Source organism: Megalobrama amblycephala, linkage group LG14, assembly GCF_018812025.1.
Source record: "Megalobrama amblycephala isolate DHTTF-2021 linkage group LG14, ASM1881202v1, whole genome shotgun sequence".
In the NCBI taxonomy this organism is placed as follows: Eukaryota; Metazoa; Chordata; class Actinopteri; order Cypriniformes; family Xenocyprididae; genus Megalobrama; species Megalobrama amblycephala.
The window spans coordinates 43,296,677-43,313,939 of NC_063057.1; the positions used below are offsets into that span (position 1 = coordinate 43,296,677).

Below are 17,263 nucleotides of genomic sequence, written 5' to 3' on the forward strand. Positions count from 1 at the left end.
ATCAGTTCATTTTATGCTGTAAATGCTCTAAGAATCATTCAATATTGTGAATTGTTAATTTATAAATATTTTGCGGAGGCACACTACATAGGGGAAAATGAGGTATATCTTGTGCTGGTTGGCTTTAATTCACTTTCTATAGGTAAAACGAAATTCAACCAGATTGCTTTCTTAGTGTAGATGCCCATGCCACAAAAGACTACTCTCTGTGCACTTACATAATACATAATCATTGTGAGACATGTTGTTGGGAAGTGTGTTAGCCATACTTGATTTAAACTTTGCCTACTGAAGTCACAACAAAACAAAACAATAACAAAAACAATAGTCCTGACTTCTAACACGCACCTACAACGTTCAGCATGGTCATTCGGCACAAACTGCTGCTCTTTTTTTCTTTTTTAGATTGAAAGATCTGAAAAAGCCCATTCATATACATGCATCAAATTTGGTGCAGCATCATTGTTTGCTAACAACAACAACAGCAGCAAAACACTGATGTATTCAGACTGTCCTAGAGGTCGTTTTTCAAGCACCATATTATGACCTATATTTACATTTTAAAGTCATGCGCCCTCTAGCTGGCATAAAAATAATGACAGTGTCATGTTACGTCTGTCGTCATGAAATGACGTATGACTGTCGTTACCAATCAAAATGCGTGTTCATTTAAATGCAATGTGTGGAGTTTTTACACCATTTCTCCTATTTCCATTTAGCAAAATTCTTTTTTTTTTTTTTTTTTTTATTAACGACTACACTCACCCCACCCCTAAACCTACCCTTAGTGATTTATACTTCATGAGCACATGCGTTCCCTGGGATCAAACCCACGATCGCATGATCACATGATTGCATATTGATATTGCAATGCTCTGCCAATTGAGTTTTGCGAAACCCAAAAATATGGTGCAGATAAAAGGGAACAATGCATTAAAATGAAAGTGTCCTGTTGTCGATAGGGATGCAACTTTAGCAAACACTTCTATGGGTTGTATTTCAGGGAAGTGACAAATGACCTATATAGGCATATTGGTCGGAGAACTTGTTGTATTAGTGCACACCTACAATATACTTTTAAGTGAAATCGAAGAATGAACCGGTAGAACATAATTTTAAACAAAATCAGACCAAAATGAAGTATGTTTTAGGAGTTTGAAATAGCTTGACAAAGTGAACTGTCCAGAAAAGTTGGCTCTGAGGCTCCGTCTTTTTTAACATGGAAATCTTCGGTTCATTTCTTCTGTTCAGTCTGTCAAGGTCAGACACGAGTAAAAACATGAATACTCTGGACAGCTGCTTTATAGTAGAAATTGAAGTTGTAAGCCCTGATCTTAAAATTTCACCCTAAGAGAAGAACAGATCAGCTCTTCAAGTACTCTCAAATGAGGAAAAAAAAAAATAAAAATACAAAAGAACAAAGGGGAAGTGCATTTCCTTATGTTTCCTCCCCTCTCTTTCTGCCCTACTCTCCAGCATTTCATTTCAAACAATTCACACTCATTCCCCTTTCTTTCATCCACACTGGAGAGCAACAAACTAATGGCATGTTTACACAACGATGTACTAAAAACAGAAAAAAAATTCCTTTGCGTTTTTTATGTACAGATGACAACATTGTCGAAACGATCACAGTTCACACGGATCTGCAAAAATGACTAAAAACGCTGTAATATGGATGCCAGGCCAGTAGTTGGCGATGTCACTTTGTAAAGAAGTTTTGTATTTACACGTTTTTTTTCAAAATCTTGCGCTTTGAAAGCCATTTGCCATTTGCCATTTGCATTTTCAGGCCTCCAAAATGCCATTGTCGTGTAATTAAGTTTTCCATTTGTAGTTGAAAAAATTATCGTATAAACGGTCCTTAAAGGGTTTTGAAAGGCTTCTTGCTAATATAATTAATATAATTATTTAATTATATATTATATTTATTATTATTATATAATTATACCAACTATTTATTATATAGTTTAATTTTATTAATTGTATTTAACATTAGGGCTGGGCGATTATGGCCTAAAATCAAAACCTCGATTAATTGAACATTTTACCTCGATTACGATTAATGAACGATTATTTTATTTCTGTTTTTTTTTTTTTTTTTTTGCCCTCATAGTTCACTGACAAGGTACTGTAAATAGCCTATGATTGACTATTAAGGTGGGATTTTTTTTTCCCTGTTGAAAGAGTGATCTGACATCATAGCTCACTATCAGCAGTAGGCTATTTTATCTATGGTTTGTAACATTTCTCGTTGTTAGTCATACCGTCTCTCTATTAATTGTGAAGCTGTGGGTTGTAAATAGTTCCTTCAAAAGTAGAAAAAATAGATGCTATAACTTTCTTTTTTTAAAGTTTCTAAGCTATTTTAGTGATAAATCACAGGACAGAACTGACAACAAGTTTCTGCGTTCCTCTGTGTGCGCGCGATCTTCACGTTTTGCCCAGCTGTTTGTGTGAGTGTTCGTGCCACATGCAGCTGCGCGAGCGCGGCATAGATATATGTATATATCTATGCGAGCGCGGTAGCTCGATATAATAATACACACGTCTAATCGCTCGAATGTCCAAACCATAAAACAAATACAACTGACAAAGTTTAGTGAAGACGCAAGGCGCAAGGCTCACCGTTCTCGCGCCATCACTATGTGTTGAACCGGCGTTCACCTCCGTGTTTTGCTTTTATGCCACTGACTGGACGGGGCGGAGTCACGCGGCTACACACGCAGTTATGTTTTTAAGGGGGAAGTATTAACAGGATTAAAAAACCGAAATAACCGACATGGGAAAATTACGTCGGTTAAAGGTTCTGAATTTCGGTTTCGATTACTTTTCGATTAATCGTCCAGCCCTATTTAACATTGTTTTTCTCTATTAGAACCAGGGAAGGTGTCAGATCTGGTGATGGAGAATCTCTTTGATCGTGGCATGCTCAAGATCACCTGGACACCACCTCCCGGAGAATGGGAGCACATACGTGTGGTGCTGTCAAATGGAAGTGAAATCCTGGTTAACCAAACTGTGAACAGAATGGCAAAGGAAATACTTTTGTCAGGGTTACATCTGCAGCCTGGCAGAGTGTACAGCATGGCAGTCAGTGTAGAGAACTGCGGCCTGGCTAATACTGTCTATTACCAGGGGGAAATAGGTAACCATTTGTCAATACTCTCAATAACTATAAATGATCTAAAATACAAGAATCTGTTCAGATCAATGCAGAGGAAATAGCAAAATGAATGAAAATGGAATTTCACTCTCTGTTGGAAGGTGGCAATTACAGAAAAATATGATTTAATGGAATAATGAATTAAAGTGATTTTATAGCATTATAAACTTAACTGCTTTACAGTACAATTTTAAGCCTTCATGTAACCTCAATTTTTGAAAATAATACTGATTGAAAGAAATTAAATATGGTTGTATGCTATTCCTAACATTGCATTATTTAAAATGGTATTTTGGGTTATGTAACATCTTTCTTTTTCTTTTCAGGTCTTCCGCCAGTATCTCAGCTGCACATCCGTCACTCAGACCAGACCTCCCTAAGCGCTCTGTGGACTCACTCCTTTGGCTCATCATCCCGTGATCGCTACATCATTCAGCTTTTCCAGAGCAACACTTCTACAGTTATTCAGACACGAACCTTGAGCCGTGACATGAGAGAGTGCACCTTTAACGTTCTTACGCCTGGTCGCCTGTATGACATTACTGTAACCACCATCACACAGAACATTCATAGTTCTGCTACACTAAAGGGAAGAACACGTAAGGTTATCTTGTCATTTTCTAAGAAAGATTACTCAGTTTTCCTAGTTTAGTGTTTACTTTCTGAAGTTCTAAGTTATGTCTTATTTTCATAACTGTTTATTAGTAAAGGAAATGTAATATTAAAATAATCTGATTGTAATCAAATGCTGTGTTCTCAGTGCCTTTAAAGGTGAATCACCTGAAACTAAGTAACATGGGAAATACAGACAGTCTGAATGCCAGCTGGGAGAAACCGCTTGGGGATCTGGATTTCTACCACTTGCTGCTGTTACGGGGCGAACAGACGGTGCACAATGTTTCTGTTCCAGCAAACACAACCTCCACCCTGCTCCCATTCCTCAGACCCGGTGCTTTACACAAGTTAATGGTTACCACTGTCAGCGGATCACAGACCTCCAAACTAGCCGAGGCTGAATGCCGTACAGGTAACATTCTGTTTGAAAGTATGTAAAAACCAGCTAAACCTGGTTGAAATAAGCATTACTCAAAATAACACAAGTGTTTAAGGGTACATTAACACGACAACAATATGCTTTCCTTTGAGTTTTCCATGTACAGACGTCACCATTGTCAAAACAATCCCCATTCACACAAATCCGTGAAAATAGCTAAAAACGCTGTATTCTGCTGGCAGGCCATTAGATGGCGATGAAACACTATAGATTGAACATGTAATACGCATGTGCACGAAGTCATCATTTTCAGAGATTCACGTTTTTGTTGTTTACACGGAGACCGTTTTCAAAAACGTACACTTTAATACCCTGTTTTCATAAGTTTTGCATTTTCAGGACACTAAAATGCCGTTGTTGTGTAAATGAACGGCCAAAACACATAAAAAGTTTAGTTGAAAACTCTGTCGTGTAAACAGCCCCTAAAAATGTACAAAACAAGGTACACACTTTCTATTGTTATAATACACTCCATAAGTTACAAACCCGATTCCAAAAAAGTTGGGACACTGTACAAATTGTGAATAAAAACAGAATGCAATGATGTGGAAGTTTCAAATTCCAATATTTTATTCAGAATACAACATAGATGACATATCAAATGTTTAAACTGAGAAAATGTATCATTTTAAGGGAAAAATAAGTTGATTTTAAATTTCATGGCATCAACACATCTCAAAAAAGTTGGGACAAGGCCATGTTTACCACTGTGTGGCATCCCCTCTTCTTTTTATAACAGTCTGTAAACATCTGGGGACTGAGGAGACAAGTTGCTCAAGTTGATCAACAGGAATGTTGTCCCATTCTTGTCTAATACAGGCTTCTAGTTGCTCAACTGTCTTAGGTCTTCTTCGTCGCATCTTCCTCTTTATGATGCGGCAAATGTTTTCTATGAGTGAAAGATCTGGACTGCAGGCTGGCCATTTCAGTACCCGGATCCTTCTTCTACGCAGCCATGATGCTGTAACTGATGCAGTATGTGGTCTGGCATTGTCATGTTGGAAAATGCAAGGTCTTCCCTGAAAGAGACGACGTCTGGATGGGAGCATATGTTGTTCTAGAACTTGGATATACCTTTCAGCATTGATGGTGCCTTTCCAGATGTGTAAGCTGCCCATGCCACACGCACTCATGCAACCCCATACCATCAGAGATGCAGGCTTCTGAACTGAGCGCTGATAACAACTTGGGTTGTCCTTGTCCTCTTTAGTCCAGATGACATGGTGTCCCAGTTTTCCAAAAAGAACTTCAAATTTTGATTTGTCTGACCACAGAACAGTTTTCCACTTTGCCACAGTTCATTTTAAATGAGCCTTGGCCCAGAGAAAACGCCTGCGCTTCTGGATCATGTTTAGATATGCTTCTTTTTTGACCTATAGAGTTTTAGCTGGCAACGACGAATGGCACGGTGGATTGTGTTCACCGACAATGTTTTCTGGAGTATTCCTGAGCCCATGTTGTGATTTCCATTACAGTAGCATTTCTGTATGTGATGCAGTGCCGTCTAAGGGCCCGAAGATCACAGTATGGTTTGCCTTGACCCTTACACACAGAGATTGTTCCAGATTCTCTGATCTTTGGATGATATTATGCACTGTAGATGATGATAACTTCAAACTCTTTGCAATTTTTCTCTGAGAAACTCCTTTCTGATATTGCTCCACTATTTTTCGCTGCAGCATTGGGGGAATTGGTGATCCTCTGCCCATCTTGACTTCTGAGAGACACTGCCACTCTGAGAGGCTCTTTTTATACCCAGTCATGTTGCCAATTGACCTAATAAGTTGCAAATTGGTTCTCCAGCTGTTCCTTATATGTATATTTAACTTTTCCGGCCTCTTATTGCTACCTGTCCCAACTTTTTTGGAATGTGTAGCTCTCATTTGGCATGACATTTCAAAATGTCTCTTTCAACATTTGATATGTTATCTATAATCTATTGTGTATAAGATATAAGGTTATGAGATTTGTAAATTATTGCATTCCTTTTTTATTCACAATTTGTACAGTGTCCCAACTTTTTTGGAATTGGGTTTGTATAATGCACTCTCTTGTTGAGCAGGAATTTGTCTTCGCAACTGTTAACATGTTTTTTGATGCCTATTCTACAGTATATTGAGATTCTAATGCATTCATAATAAATAATTAAAAAAAAATGTAAAAACAATCATTTTTCTATATATCCTAATCATTTGTTAACATGTTTTCATTACTTCATTGAGCTCATTGTTTATGCTTTAAATTAGTATGTTAAATTAAAAATGATATGTATTGTGAAAAGCTCTATACAAATAAATGTGAATTGAATTTAATTGAAAAATGTATGAACCCATATAACAAAAACATATATTTTAATGTGTTTGGTTTATATGTGTTATTTTAGAATATGCAAAATATCTATTACATAATGTAGATTTTAAAATGTATGTATAAATATATTTTATTTATATTTCCTCATATATTTTTTGCTCGTCTTAACTATTTTCCCACAGAATAAATTCACAACACCATCTCTGCAAAACTATTCACAGTTCAATACAAAGGGGATTTATGGAATGTCAGGAAGCTCTGCATGAAAGGAGCGGGTCATTTTAAACACATCCTGCTGGGCTCAAATGCTCTGTTTATTTTCAGACAGTTTTAATGAAGTCTTGTGAAGTGGCCCAAACAATGGATGGCAGTTGCACACTCTACAGCAGCTAGACTATATATACCACATGAAAATATTCAGTCAAAACATTTCAATTCATTCAACATGTAATTCTCATGTTCACGTGTAATTCATGTTCTGTTGGATTTAATAGTTTCCTGTGCATATGGATTTTGAGTTTACCTGGAGATACTTCACTCCTAAAGTACTTTTCTGTGGATTTCAGAAGCGATCAAAGCCTATGTTATTCACATTTGCTAAAAACAGTTTTAAAGGGTTAGTTCACCCATAAATTAAAATTCTGTAATTTATTACTCACCCTCATGTCGTTCCACACCCGTAAGACCTTCGTTCATCTTCGGAACACAAATTAAGATATTTTTGATAAAATCCGATGGCTCAGTGAGGTCTGCATTGACAGCAAGATAATGAACACTTTCAATGCCAAGAAAGCTACTAAAGACATATTTAAAACAGTTCATGTGACTACAGTGGTTCAATCTTAATGTTATGAAGCGATGAGAATACATTTTGTGCAAAAAAAACAACAACAAAAAAAAACAACTTTATTCAACAATATCTAGTGATGGGCGATTTCAAAACACTGCTTCATGAAGCTTCGAAGCTTTACAAATCTTTTGTTTCTAATCAGTGGTTCGGAGCGTGTATCAAACCGCCAAAGTCACATGATTTCAGTAAACAAGTCTTTGTTACGTCATAAGTGTTCCGAACCGTTTCGAAATGTCAATGGTTTACATGACTTTGGCAGTTTGATACACGCTCTGAACCACTGATTCAAAACAAAAGGTTTGTAAAGCTTCGAAGCTTCATGAAGCAGTGTTTTGAAATCGCCCATCACTAGATATTGTTGAATAAAGTCGTTATTTTCGGGGGTTTTGGCGCACAAAAAGTATTTTTGTCGCTTCATAACATCAAGTTTGAACCCTTATAGTCACATTAACTGTTTTAAATGTCTTTAGTAGCTTTCTGGACCTTGAAAGTGTTGATTATATTGCTGTCTATGGACGAGTCATGTATCTTTAGAATTTCATCAAAAATATCTTAATTTGTGTTATGAAGATGAACAAAAGTCTTACGGGTGTGGAACAACATGAGGGTGAGTAAATAATGACAGAATTAAAATTTTTGGGTGAACTAACCCTTAAATACTCACCTGTGTACTCAGCTCCAGCTACTTGCCTGTTTCAGTTTTGTGTTAAATTAACTCCCTCACCTTGGTTTATTGCATTTCCTGTGTGTAATGTTAGGACGACACATACAGACGAGGCAATACAAGCGTTTCTCCGAACTGTTCATTTTATTAACAACTGTGCAACAGATAACACAACATGTATGCTCTCTATGTCTATCGACTCACTCTGTTTACCTTATTCCCCTTACTAGCTATGAATGTCACAAACGATTAGGTCGTTCTATATATTACCATGTATATCACCTAAACAGATTCAAAAGCTATCATTACACCACATTTGTGTGTCGTTAGAGTAATGTGTTATTTCCAAGTTTAATCAACAGGGTCAAGCTGACTATAAGTTGACTTCTCTAAAAGTGTAACACTCTGACTATAGGATGCTCAAACAAATCATTTATTTGCTTGTTTGAAAAAGAAATAAAAGAAATTCTGAGAAGCATTTCAAACTATCATTATTCGGCTAACCTATTGATAATTTATATTTATTATCTCTCTGTGGTTTTCAGTGCCCACTGCTGTTTCTGACATCTCTGTCACTAACAGTGGTCCAGACTTTCTGAATGTATCGTGGAAGGCAGCAGAAGGAGATGTGGACAATTACATGGTGATGTTGAAGGACCATGAGAAGATCGTACACACACTCGCTACGTCTAAAGCAACCACGGAGTGTGTGTTCAGAAGCCTGGTTTCCGGCCGACTGTACACCATCTCCATCACCACACACAGCGGCAGTTACAGGAACCAAACGCTTGTACAGGAGAGAACACGTAAGAAATAATAGTAGCTCTGTTTTATCATATTATAGTTCTTAAAGTTAATCATATGTCACTGCAAACTGAAGGAAATCCTAAAGGGTTTGTTCACCAAAAGATGAAAATAATGTCATTTATTACTCACCCTCATGAAGTTCCTCACCAGTAAGACCTTCGTTAATCTTCAGAACACAAATGAAGATATTTTTGATAAAAATCCAATGGCTCAGTGAAGCCTGCATTGACAGCAAGACAATGAACACTCTCGATGCCCAGAAAGCTACTGAATAGTTCATGTGACTACAGTGGTTCAACCTTAATGTTATGAAGTGACAAGAATACTTTTTGTGCGCCAAAAAAACAAAATAACAACTTTATTCAACAATATCTAGTGATGGGCGATTTCAAAACACTGCTTCATGAAGCTCGTAACATCATAAGTGTTTCGAAATTTCAATGGTTCACCATTGGGGGGCATGACTTTGGCAGTTTGATACATGCTCCGAATCGAGAAGCATCTGCCTGTAATACCGGAGGCTGCATTTTCATGACCGCATTTCTAGGACCCTAGCAATGATTTAGTTGTTTAATTGATTAAGTTTAATATATATATTGTCCTAACCAGCCCCTAGCCCTAAACCTACCCATTGGTAACCCTGTTATTTATTTAAACTAGATTTTTAGAAAAATTAGGGTCCAAGAAATGCAGTCCTGAAGCTGCTGCGGTCCTAAAAGTGCAGCCTCTGGTACTGCAGGCAGATAATATTGTCCGAACCACTGATTTGAAACAAAAGATACGTAAAGCTCCGAAGCTTCATGAAGCAGTGTTTTGAAATCGCCCATCACTAGATATTGTTGAATATAGTCGTTATTTTATTTTATTTTATTTTATTATATTATTTTTTTGGCGTACAAAAAGTATTCTCGTCGCTTCATAACATTAAGATTGAAACACTGTAGTCACAAGAATTGTTTTAAATATGTCTTTAGTAGCTTTCTGAGCATCTGAAAGTGTTATTTAACTTGCTGGCAATAGAGGCCTCACTGAACCATCGGATTTTATCAAAAATATCTTAATTTGTGTTCCGAAGATGAACGAAGGTCTTAAAGGTGTGGAACAACACGAGGGTGAGTAATTAATGAGTGAATTTTAATTTTTGGGTGAACTAACCCTTTAAATTATATGTTAATTATGACTTTTTCCCATTACAATTAATTGTATTTTTCCCTAAATTTGCATTAAAGTAATGAAAATCATCAATCATAAATTAAATCTAAAAGTTGATTTTTTTTAATCTACTCTGTCCCCCATATTGCAATATTAACTTTACGCTGAGAACTAAATTGCATTATTTCCTCTTTCAGAGCCATCCACAGTCCAAAACCCCACTGCCATCCACTCAGCCAGAGATGACTTTCTAAAGGTTTACTGGAATCATGCCTCTGGGGATTATGACTATTATGAAGTGGCGATCGAGTATAACAGCACACGTCTTCAAAGTCAGAAGCTTAATAAGACACAACGTGAGTGTGTATTCAGTGATTTGGTTCCGGGACGTCTCTACACCGTGACCATCAGCACTTGGAGTGGGCAATACAACTCTACCATCTCTATACATGGCCGAACATGTGAGTGTCATTATGATTTAGCATCTGTTTTCCCTATTATAAGGAAACAAGCATTGATGTTGTTGCAAATTCTCATTCAAAATCAATATCACTGATCACAAATCATGTCACGTGAACACCACTTAACTTTTGAATCAATATCAAATTAAAGTTTTTTGATATTCCAAACTATTTGCATGTATCACATCAACTAATGTGACCTCTAATGTAACGCGTCTCCAATATTTTTACTCTCACAAACACTTCAATTCAAGGTGCCTCACCTCTTTCTAAAATGCAACTAAACGGCCATTGTTTGGCTTTGTGATTGAAGAACTTCATCACACCATTATCCACACCCTCCCCTCATCAATTGTCATGTGTGGTTTTATGTAACCAATGCAGCGATTACCTCCATGGACAAAATACTTGGCATTGCAATAGCTTTCAATACAAGATATTTAGAAAAAACTGGCAGCGTGTTGAGATGTAAGGAAATAGTCAAAAAATCAATGTGAAATGAGCCGAACAAACAAAAACATTCTTATTAAATAGCTCATGCATGTTGTTAAAAATAAACTTCAGCTATGCATTTCTAACAGTTTTAGAAGGATGTGCACAGACATGCCCTTTTGATTGATCGGACAGACATAGGTTAAAGGGTTAGTTCACCCAAAAATGAAAATAATGTCATTTATTACTCACCCTCATGTCGTTCCACACCCGTAAGACCTTTGTTCATCTTCAGAACACAAATTAAGATATTTTTTATGAAATCTGATGGCTTAGTGAGGCCTCTATTGCCAGCAAGTTAATTTACACTTTCATTGCCCAGAAAGGTACTAAAGACACATTTAAAACAGTTCATGTGATTACAGTCAGTGGTTCAACCTTTTTAGTTCATTTTTGGGTGACCTAACTCTTTAAGAACACACTTCCTGACTCTACATACACATGTAAGGGTTGTGTAGAGCAAAAAAAAAAAAAAAAAAAATCCCTCATATTTTAAACTGTTGTATTACCTTTGAAGAGTGAAACTTGCAGTATGTTTTTATTGTAATACTTTTTAATTTTCCATTTTATGACCCTTATAAATGATGCTTTTTTTCACTTTCTAGTATAAGATGTAATCAGTGGACCACAATAAAATTTATCTTATTTCATCCATGTGTTTTTCAGTCCCGGGTGCTGTGGGTAATTTGTCCCTGACGGAGTGTGGAAGCAGTTTTTTGAGGGTGAACTGGACGTCTGCTCCAGGAGATGTCGATAATTATGAGGTTCAGATTCTCTTCAATGACACGCAGGTGTCACCAGCTGTGAATCTGAGCAGCACAGTTAGGGAACACCTGTTCTCCACGCTCACACCAGGCCGTCTCTACAAGATGGTGCTGTCTACTCACAGCGGGTCATACCAGCGTGCCGAGATCCTTGAGGGCCGCACGGGTACTGCAAGATTTTTATTGATCATATACAACTGCTTGAACGTAATCTCATGAAATTTTGCTCCAAAATCAAAAGATAAAGTAAGAAATTATATTTTGAAGAATATTTCTTTTGCATTTGCATTGTGATATAAATGTCATGGATTCAGGTATACTGTATATACCTCATAGTAGTGTTTGTTATACCGCCTTAAATTTATGCTTATTTAAATCATTGCAATACATATATATATATATATATATATATATATATATATATATATATATATATATACATACACAAAAGTTTGGAAACGCCCTAGAAAAGTGGGGTTTTGGACAATATTGGCATGAATCCTTTTTAATTTGTGATAATTTTGCACTGATAAGGGACAACACAAACTACAAAAACATATTTTATTATATAAACAGTTTATACATAGAAAAAACTTAAATTTTTGATTCATCAAAATATCCACCATTAGCAGCTATCTGACCTAAACTGGGTTCTAATTGGTTCATTGTATTCTAAACTTAATTGGCAATCAATTGTTAAAGCTATTAAGGTGTGCTGACCCAAAATCTTTTACAATCCTGGGCCAAGTTTAAACCAGTAACCAGGCATCACAGCTGGCAAAGGGGCATGTCTGAATTTGACATGTATTTATTGTCATTGTTATGTAATCAAAATGAAAATTATTATTGGTGGTCTGTGATAATGTCAATGATAATTGACAATGATAATGTCAAGTTACTGTAATGTATTTGCACCAAAAAATGATAAGGATTTATGCTGATATCGTCCAAAACCACACTTTCCTAGGGGTGTTTCCAAACTTTTGGAGGGCAGTGTATATTTGTAATACAGTCATACAGGAGGTGTAACTACGGAAGCCCTGAACCGCATGGTGGGGGGGGGGGAGAGAATTTTTCTCATTATTTCAACATATTATCTCGTTATTTCAACATAATATCTAATTATTTCAACATATTATCTCGTTATTTCAACATAATATCTCATTATTTCAACATCATAACTTGTTATTTCGACATAACTCGTTATTACGTAACCGAAAACCCACCCAACACCTTCCCCTAACCCTACCCAATAAATACTTTTAATGTTATTAAGCATTCGTTAGGCAGTTTATGTCCGCTTTTAGAACATTATTTTCATTTTTTATTGAAAATAAATGCCTTTCTGATATGTTATGTGATGGAAAAATAGAGAAAAGTGAGCTCGGCAAAAGGCAGATCCGAACCTGCAGCGATCAAGGTAAAAGCCAGGACTGCGAGCCGACTCGTTACTGCTGCACCACTAAAGACGTTGAATTTTCTGCGTCTTTTATTAAACTTGATATATAATAACGAGTTATTATGTCAAAATTATGACTAATAATGTTGAAGTAGTGAGATATTATGTTAAAATAATGAGTTATGTCAAAATAATGAGATATGTTGAAATAACGAGTTATGTCGAAATAACGAGATGTCGAAATAACGAGATGTCGAAATACTGAGATGTCGAAATAACAAGATATTATGTTGAAATAACGACTTAATATCTCGAAATAACGAGTTATTATGTCGAAATAACGAGATATTATGTCGAAATAATGACTTAATATCTCGAAATAACGAGTTATTATGTTGAAATAACGAGTTATTATGTTGAAATAACAAGATATTATGTTGAAATAATGAGTTATTATGTCGAAATAACGAGTTATGTCGAAATAACAAGATATTATGTTGAAATAACAAGTTATTATGTTGAAATAACGAGTTATTATGTCGAAATAATGAGTTATGTCGAAATAATGAGATATGTCGAAATAACGAGATATTATGTTGAAATAATGAGTTATGTCAAAATAATGAGTTATTATGTCGAAATAATGATATGTCGAAATAACGAGATATTATGTTGAAATAACGACTTAATATCTCGAAATAACGAGTTATTATGTCGAAATAACGAGATATGTCGAAATAACGAGATATTATGTTGAAATAACAAGTTATTATGTCGAAATAACGAGTTATGTCGAAGTAATGAGATATGTCGAAATAATGAGATATTATGTTGAAATAACGACTTAATATCTCGAAATAATGAGTTATTATGTCGAAATAATGAGATATGTCGAAATAACGAGATATTATGTTGAAATAACAACTTAATATCTCGAAATAACGAGTTATTATGTTGAAATAACGAGTTTTTCTTTTCTTTTTTTCCCACCATGCGGTTCAGTATAAAAAAATATTTAATAAGAATAAGAATGGTCAGTTTTGATTTTATGGTGACTTTACCTGGCTTATTACCTTTGAAGTGTTTACATTTTCTTCTCAAGATGCATCATTATCATCACAGTTGTATATCCTTTGTCCCCCCCCCCCCAATCATACCACCCCATCATACCACCCAGTGCCCAGTCAGGTTCGGAGTGTCCGTCTGACTGCTGGCACTGCAGACGGCAGTCTCAGAGCCTCTTGGTCCTCTGGCGATGGAGACATGGACTTCTACTCAGTGTTTCTGTTTCGGGAAACACATGTCCAGGACTATAAACATGTCCCTAAACACATCACACAGACAGAATTTCACAACCTACAACCTGGTCAACTGTATTCAGTTACTGTGCAGTCGGTCAGTGGAACACGGACGAGCAACAGCACAATTAGTGGCAGAACTGGTGAGAGACACACCTATTAATGGTGGTTTACATGCTAGGACAAGAACTTCTACAGGAAAGACAACACTTCATGAATTTGATTCATTACATAATGTTGTCATGTGTGCGTGTGTTTCAGACCCCTCCGCAGTCACCGGTCTGCGGGCAGATAATGAACTCAGCACACACAGTCTGTTGGTGAGCTGGACGGCAGCTGTGGGTATTTCTGATGGATACAGTCTCCAGTTACTAGATGACAATGACACAGTGATTGCCAACGCCTCTGTGCCCGCCAATAACAACAGCTACCTGTTTAAGAATTTAACTCCAGGAAGATGGTACAAAGCACACGTTCAGACAGTCAGTGGCAATGCCAAAAGCAAAGACGTCACCACTAAGGGACAAACACGTAAGACACCGTTTATGTGTTTAAAGTAACATAAAATAAAAATCGACCAAATTTACTTTCTTTTCTTAATTTTTTTTATTCGTTTTAGTAATATTTTCACAAGTGGTAGTAGTATTTTCACTCTTAGTATGCAAATTAAAAAATTTGATAGCATTAAAAAAAGTAGTTACTGCAAATTAAAAGGTTGATAGATGAAACTGTTCCTGGTCCTATTGTGCACATGCACATTCCTAGTCTTTACTGGTCAGTGATGACAAGACAGTTTACAGAACCTGTTCTCCAAATCTCCTCAGGTCCAGCAGCAGTGACTGGACTACACATATGCTCCAACACAAGCAGTGAACTTTCAATCTGCTGGGCTGCAGCGGAGGGCTGGGTTGACGGGTATGATCTTGATCTATATGATCAGGACAATACCCTACAGTCTCACAAGAAACTCGGAAAAGATGCTGTGAACTGGTCCTTCACACACCTGCTGCCAGGAATGCTGTATAAAATGATGATCATCAGCAGGAGTGGGAAGCTGACCAGTCAGTCATCTATATGGGCACGTACAGGTGAATAATGAAGCTCTTCTCAATATGAATGAATTATGAATTATTTCTGAAACATTCTATCTTTGCCATATATATATATATATATATATATATATATATATATATATAATATGTATATATATACTCATATTGGAATCGGTTGACAGACAATATTGCTTGGAAAAAGGTCTGGCTTATATCTAATTAATATTTAATTACAAACAAAATCAAAGAGGTATCATTCAAAATTTTACATAGGATTTACCCAGTGAAGCATTACCTTTAAAATTTAAAGGTGATATTGATGTTAAATGCATTTTCCTTGACAATTGCCCTGAAACTGTGATCCATCTGTTTTGGCACTGCCCATTTGTAAGACCATTTTGGAAAAATATTTGTGATTTTATGGCAAAAAATATTGATGATCAATCTGTGCTGTTTTGGAAAGATTTCCAAAAAAAGTATTTGGTAATATGGAGGACTGTAGGGTAGAAACAAGCGCAGCCAGATTTATATAAAAAACCTTATACTCTTAATGGCAAAATTTCATATTCATAAATGCAAGTTTTCTTGCAAAAAAACCCTGTTTTATATCTTTCAAGAGAGAATTTGAACATTAAATTGACTCCATATGATATTCTTTGAAGCAAAAAGCAATTAAAATTTAAAAAATGTGTAAATTTTTATATTTTTATGTAGATTTAGATTAAGCCCCCTCTAGTGTACCTTTGTTTGTTACATATTTGATGTCATATATTGTATTTTGATGCTTCTGTAAGACCTTTTCTGATTAAAAAATACATTAAAAAAAAGAATTAAGAATTATTTACTAGTTAAAATGCTTCATAGCTTTTCCCTGCCCTCCCCAAAAACACCCTGTCACAATTAATTATGAGACAAATTTATAGTTTATTTAAGTTTTCTATAACCATGTTTCAGTGGTTATAACCCCATGAGTGGATCAAATGTATTATTAGACTGCTACAAGAACTAAAATTTTAAGTAAAATATATTTCTTTAACAAAAGTAAAACTTAATACCGATGGGAGCTTGCAAAAGAATAAAAAATGTAAACTTAAATTGTAAATGTGTGCTAACATATGTATGAAAACGCCTCAGGTTATGTATGTAACCCGGCTCCCTAAGAGGGGAACAAGATGCTGCGTCATGACATTGATGCTACGGGAATGCCTCTGCGTGAGCCAGTGTCTGAAGCACGGGTCTAAATACGCCAGTCTGATTGGCCAAATGTAAGGACGTCAATTACTATCTCAGGAGACAGGAAGTGAAGCTAACTTTGGAATAAGACGTGCCTTAAGACCTTCCTATATTGGAATGTGTCCTCCGAAGGCAGCATTTTTCAGTTTTTAGGATGCACAACAGAAACATGCGTCGACAGATTTAATTGTCTGAAGAAGACGTTCAGGTGTAGCCGGTATGGCTGGGACAATAAATCGTTGCAGTAAATCGAGAAAAGATTCTGGATCGATTCTGAGATTTTCTGAATGCATCGCGATTCTCTCTCGAATCAATTCTGAGCTTAGTTTTTAACAGCAGATGGCACTGCGTGCTTTAGAAACAGCCTATAAAATAATCCCTTCTATAAAATAATCATGCATAAAGTTCGAAAAAGTATTAATCTCGCATCATAAAAGCATTCTGAGGTGCAAGAACATTCTCAGACTCAGCCAAACGCACGAGCACTCTTCTTTGTGAGCATTTGAGCGTGCGGTTAAAAACTAGCCTAGAGCGCCACCTGCTGTTACAAACTAAGCTCCG

The 17,263-nt window shown here is 36.2% G+C and overlaps 1 protein-coding gene across 1 annotated transcript in view; it reads left to right on the forward strand.

Moving 5' to 3' along the window:
• ptprb (protein tyrosine phosphatase receptor type b) overlaps positions 1–17,263 on the forward strand; it is a 49,837-nt gene that overhangs the window by 15,159 nt on the left and 17,415 nt on the right. Inside the window, exons 5-13 of the mRNA XM_048156425.1 lie at positions 2,879–3,148; positions 3,493–3,765; positions 3,927–4,193; positions 8,590–8,850; positions 10,201–10,464; positions 11,623–11,886; positions 14,297–14,560; positions 14,679–14,948; positions 15,242–15,505. Coding sequence (XP_048012382.1) covers positions 2,879–3,148; positions 3,493–3,765; positions 3,927–4,193; positions 8,590–8,850; positions 10,201–10,464; positions 11,623–11,886; positions 14,297–14,560; positions 14,679–14,948; positions 15,242–15,505 — 2,397 coding nt within the window. The remainder of the gene's footprint in view (positions 1–2,878; positions 3,149–3,492; positions 3,766–3,926; positions 4,194–8,589; positions 8,851–10,200; positions 10,465–11,622; positions 11,887–14,296; positions 14,561–14,678; positions 14,949–15,241; positions 15,506–17,263) is intronic.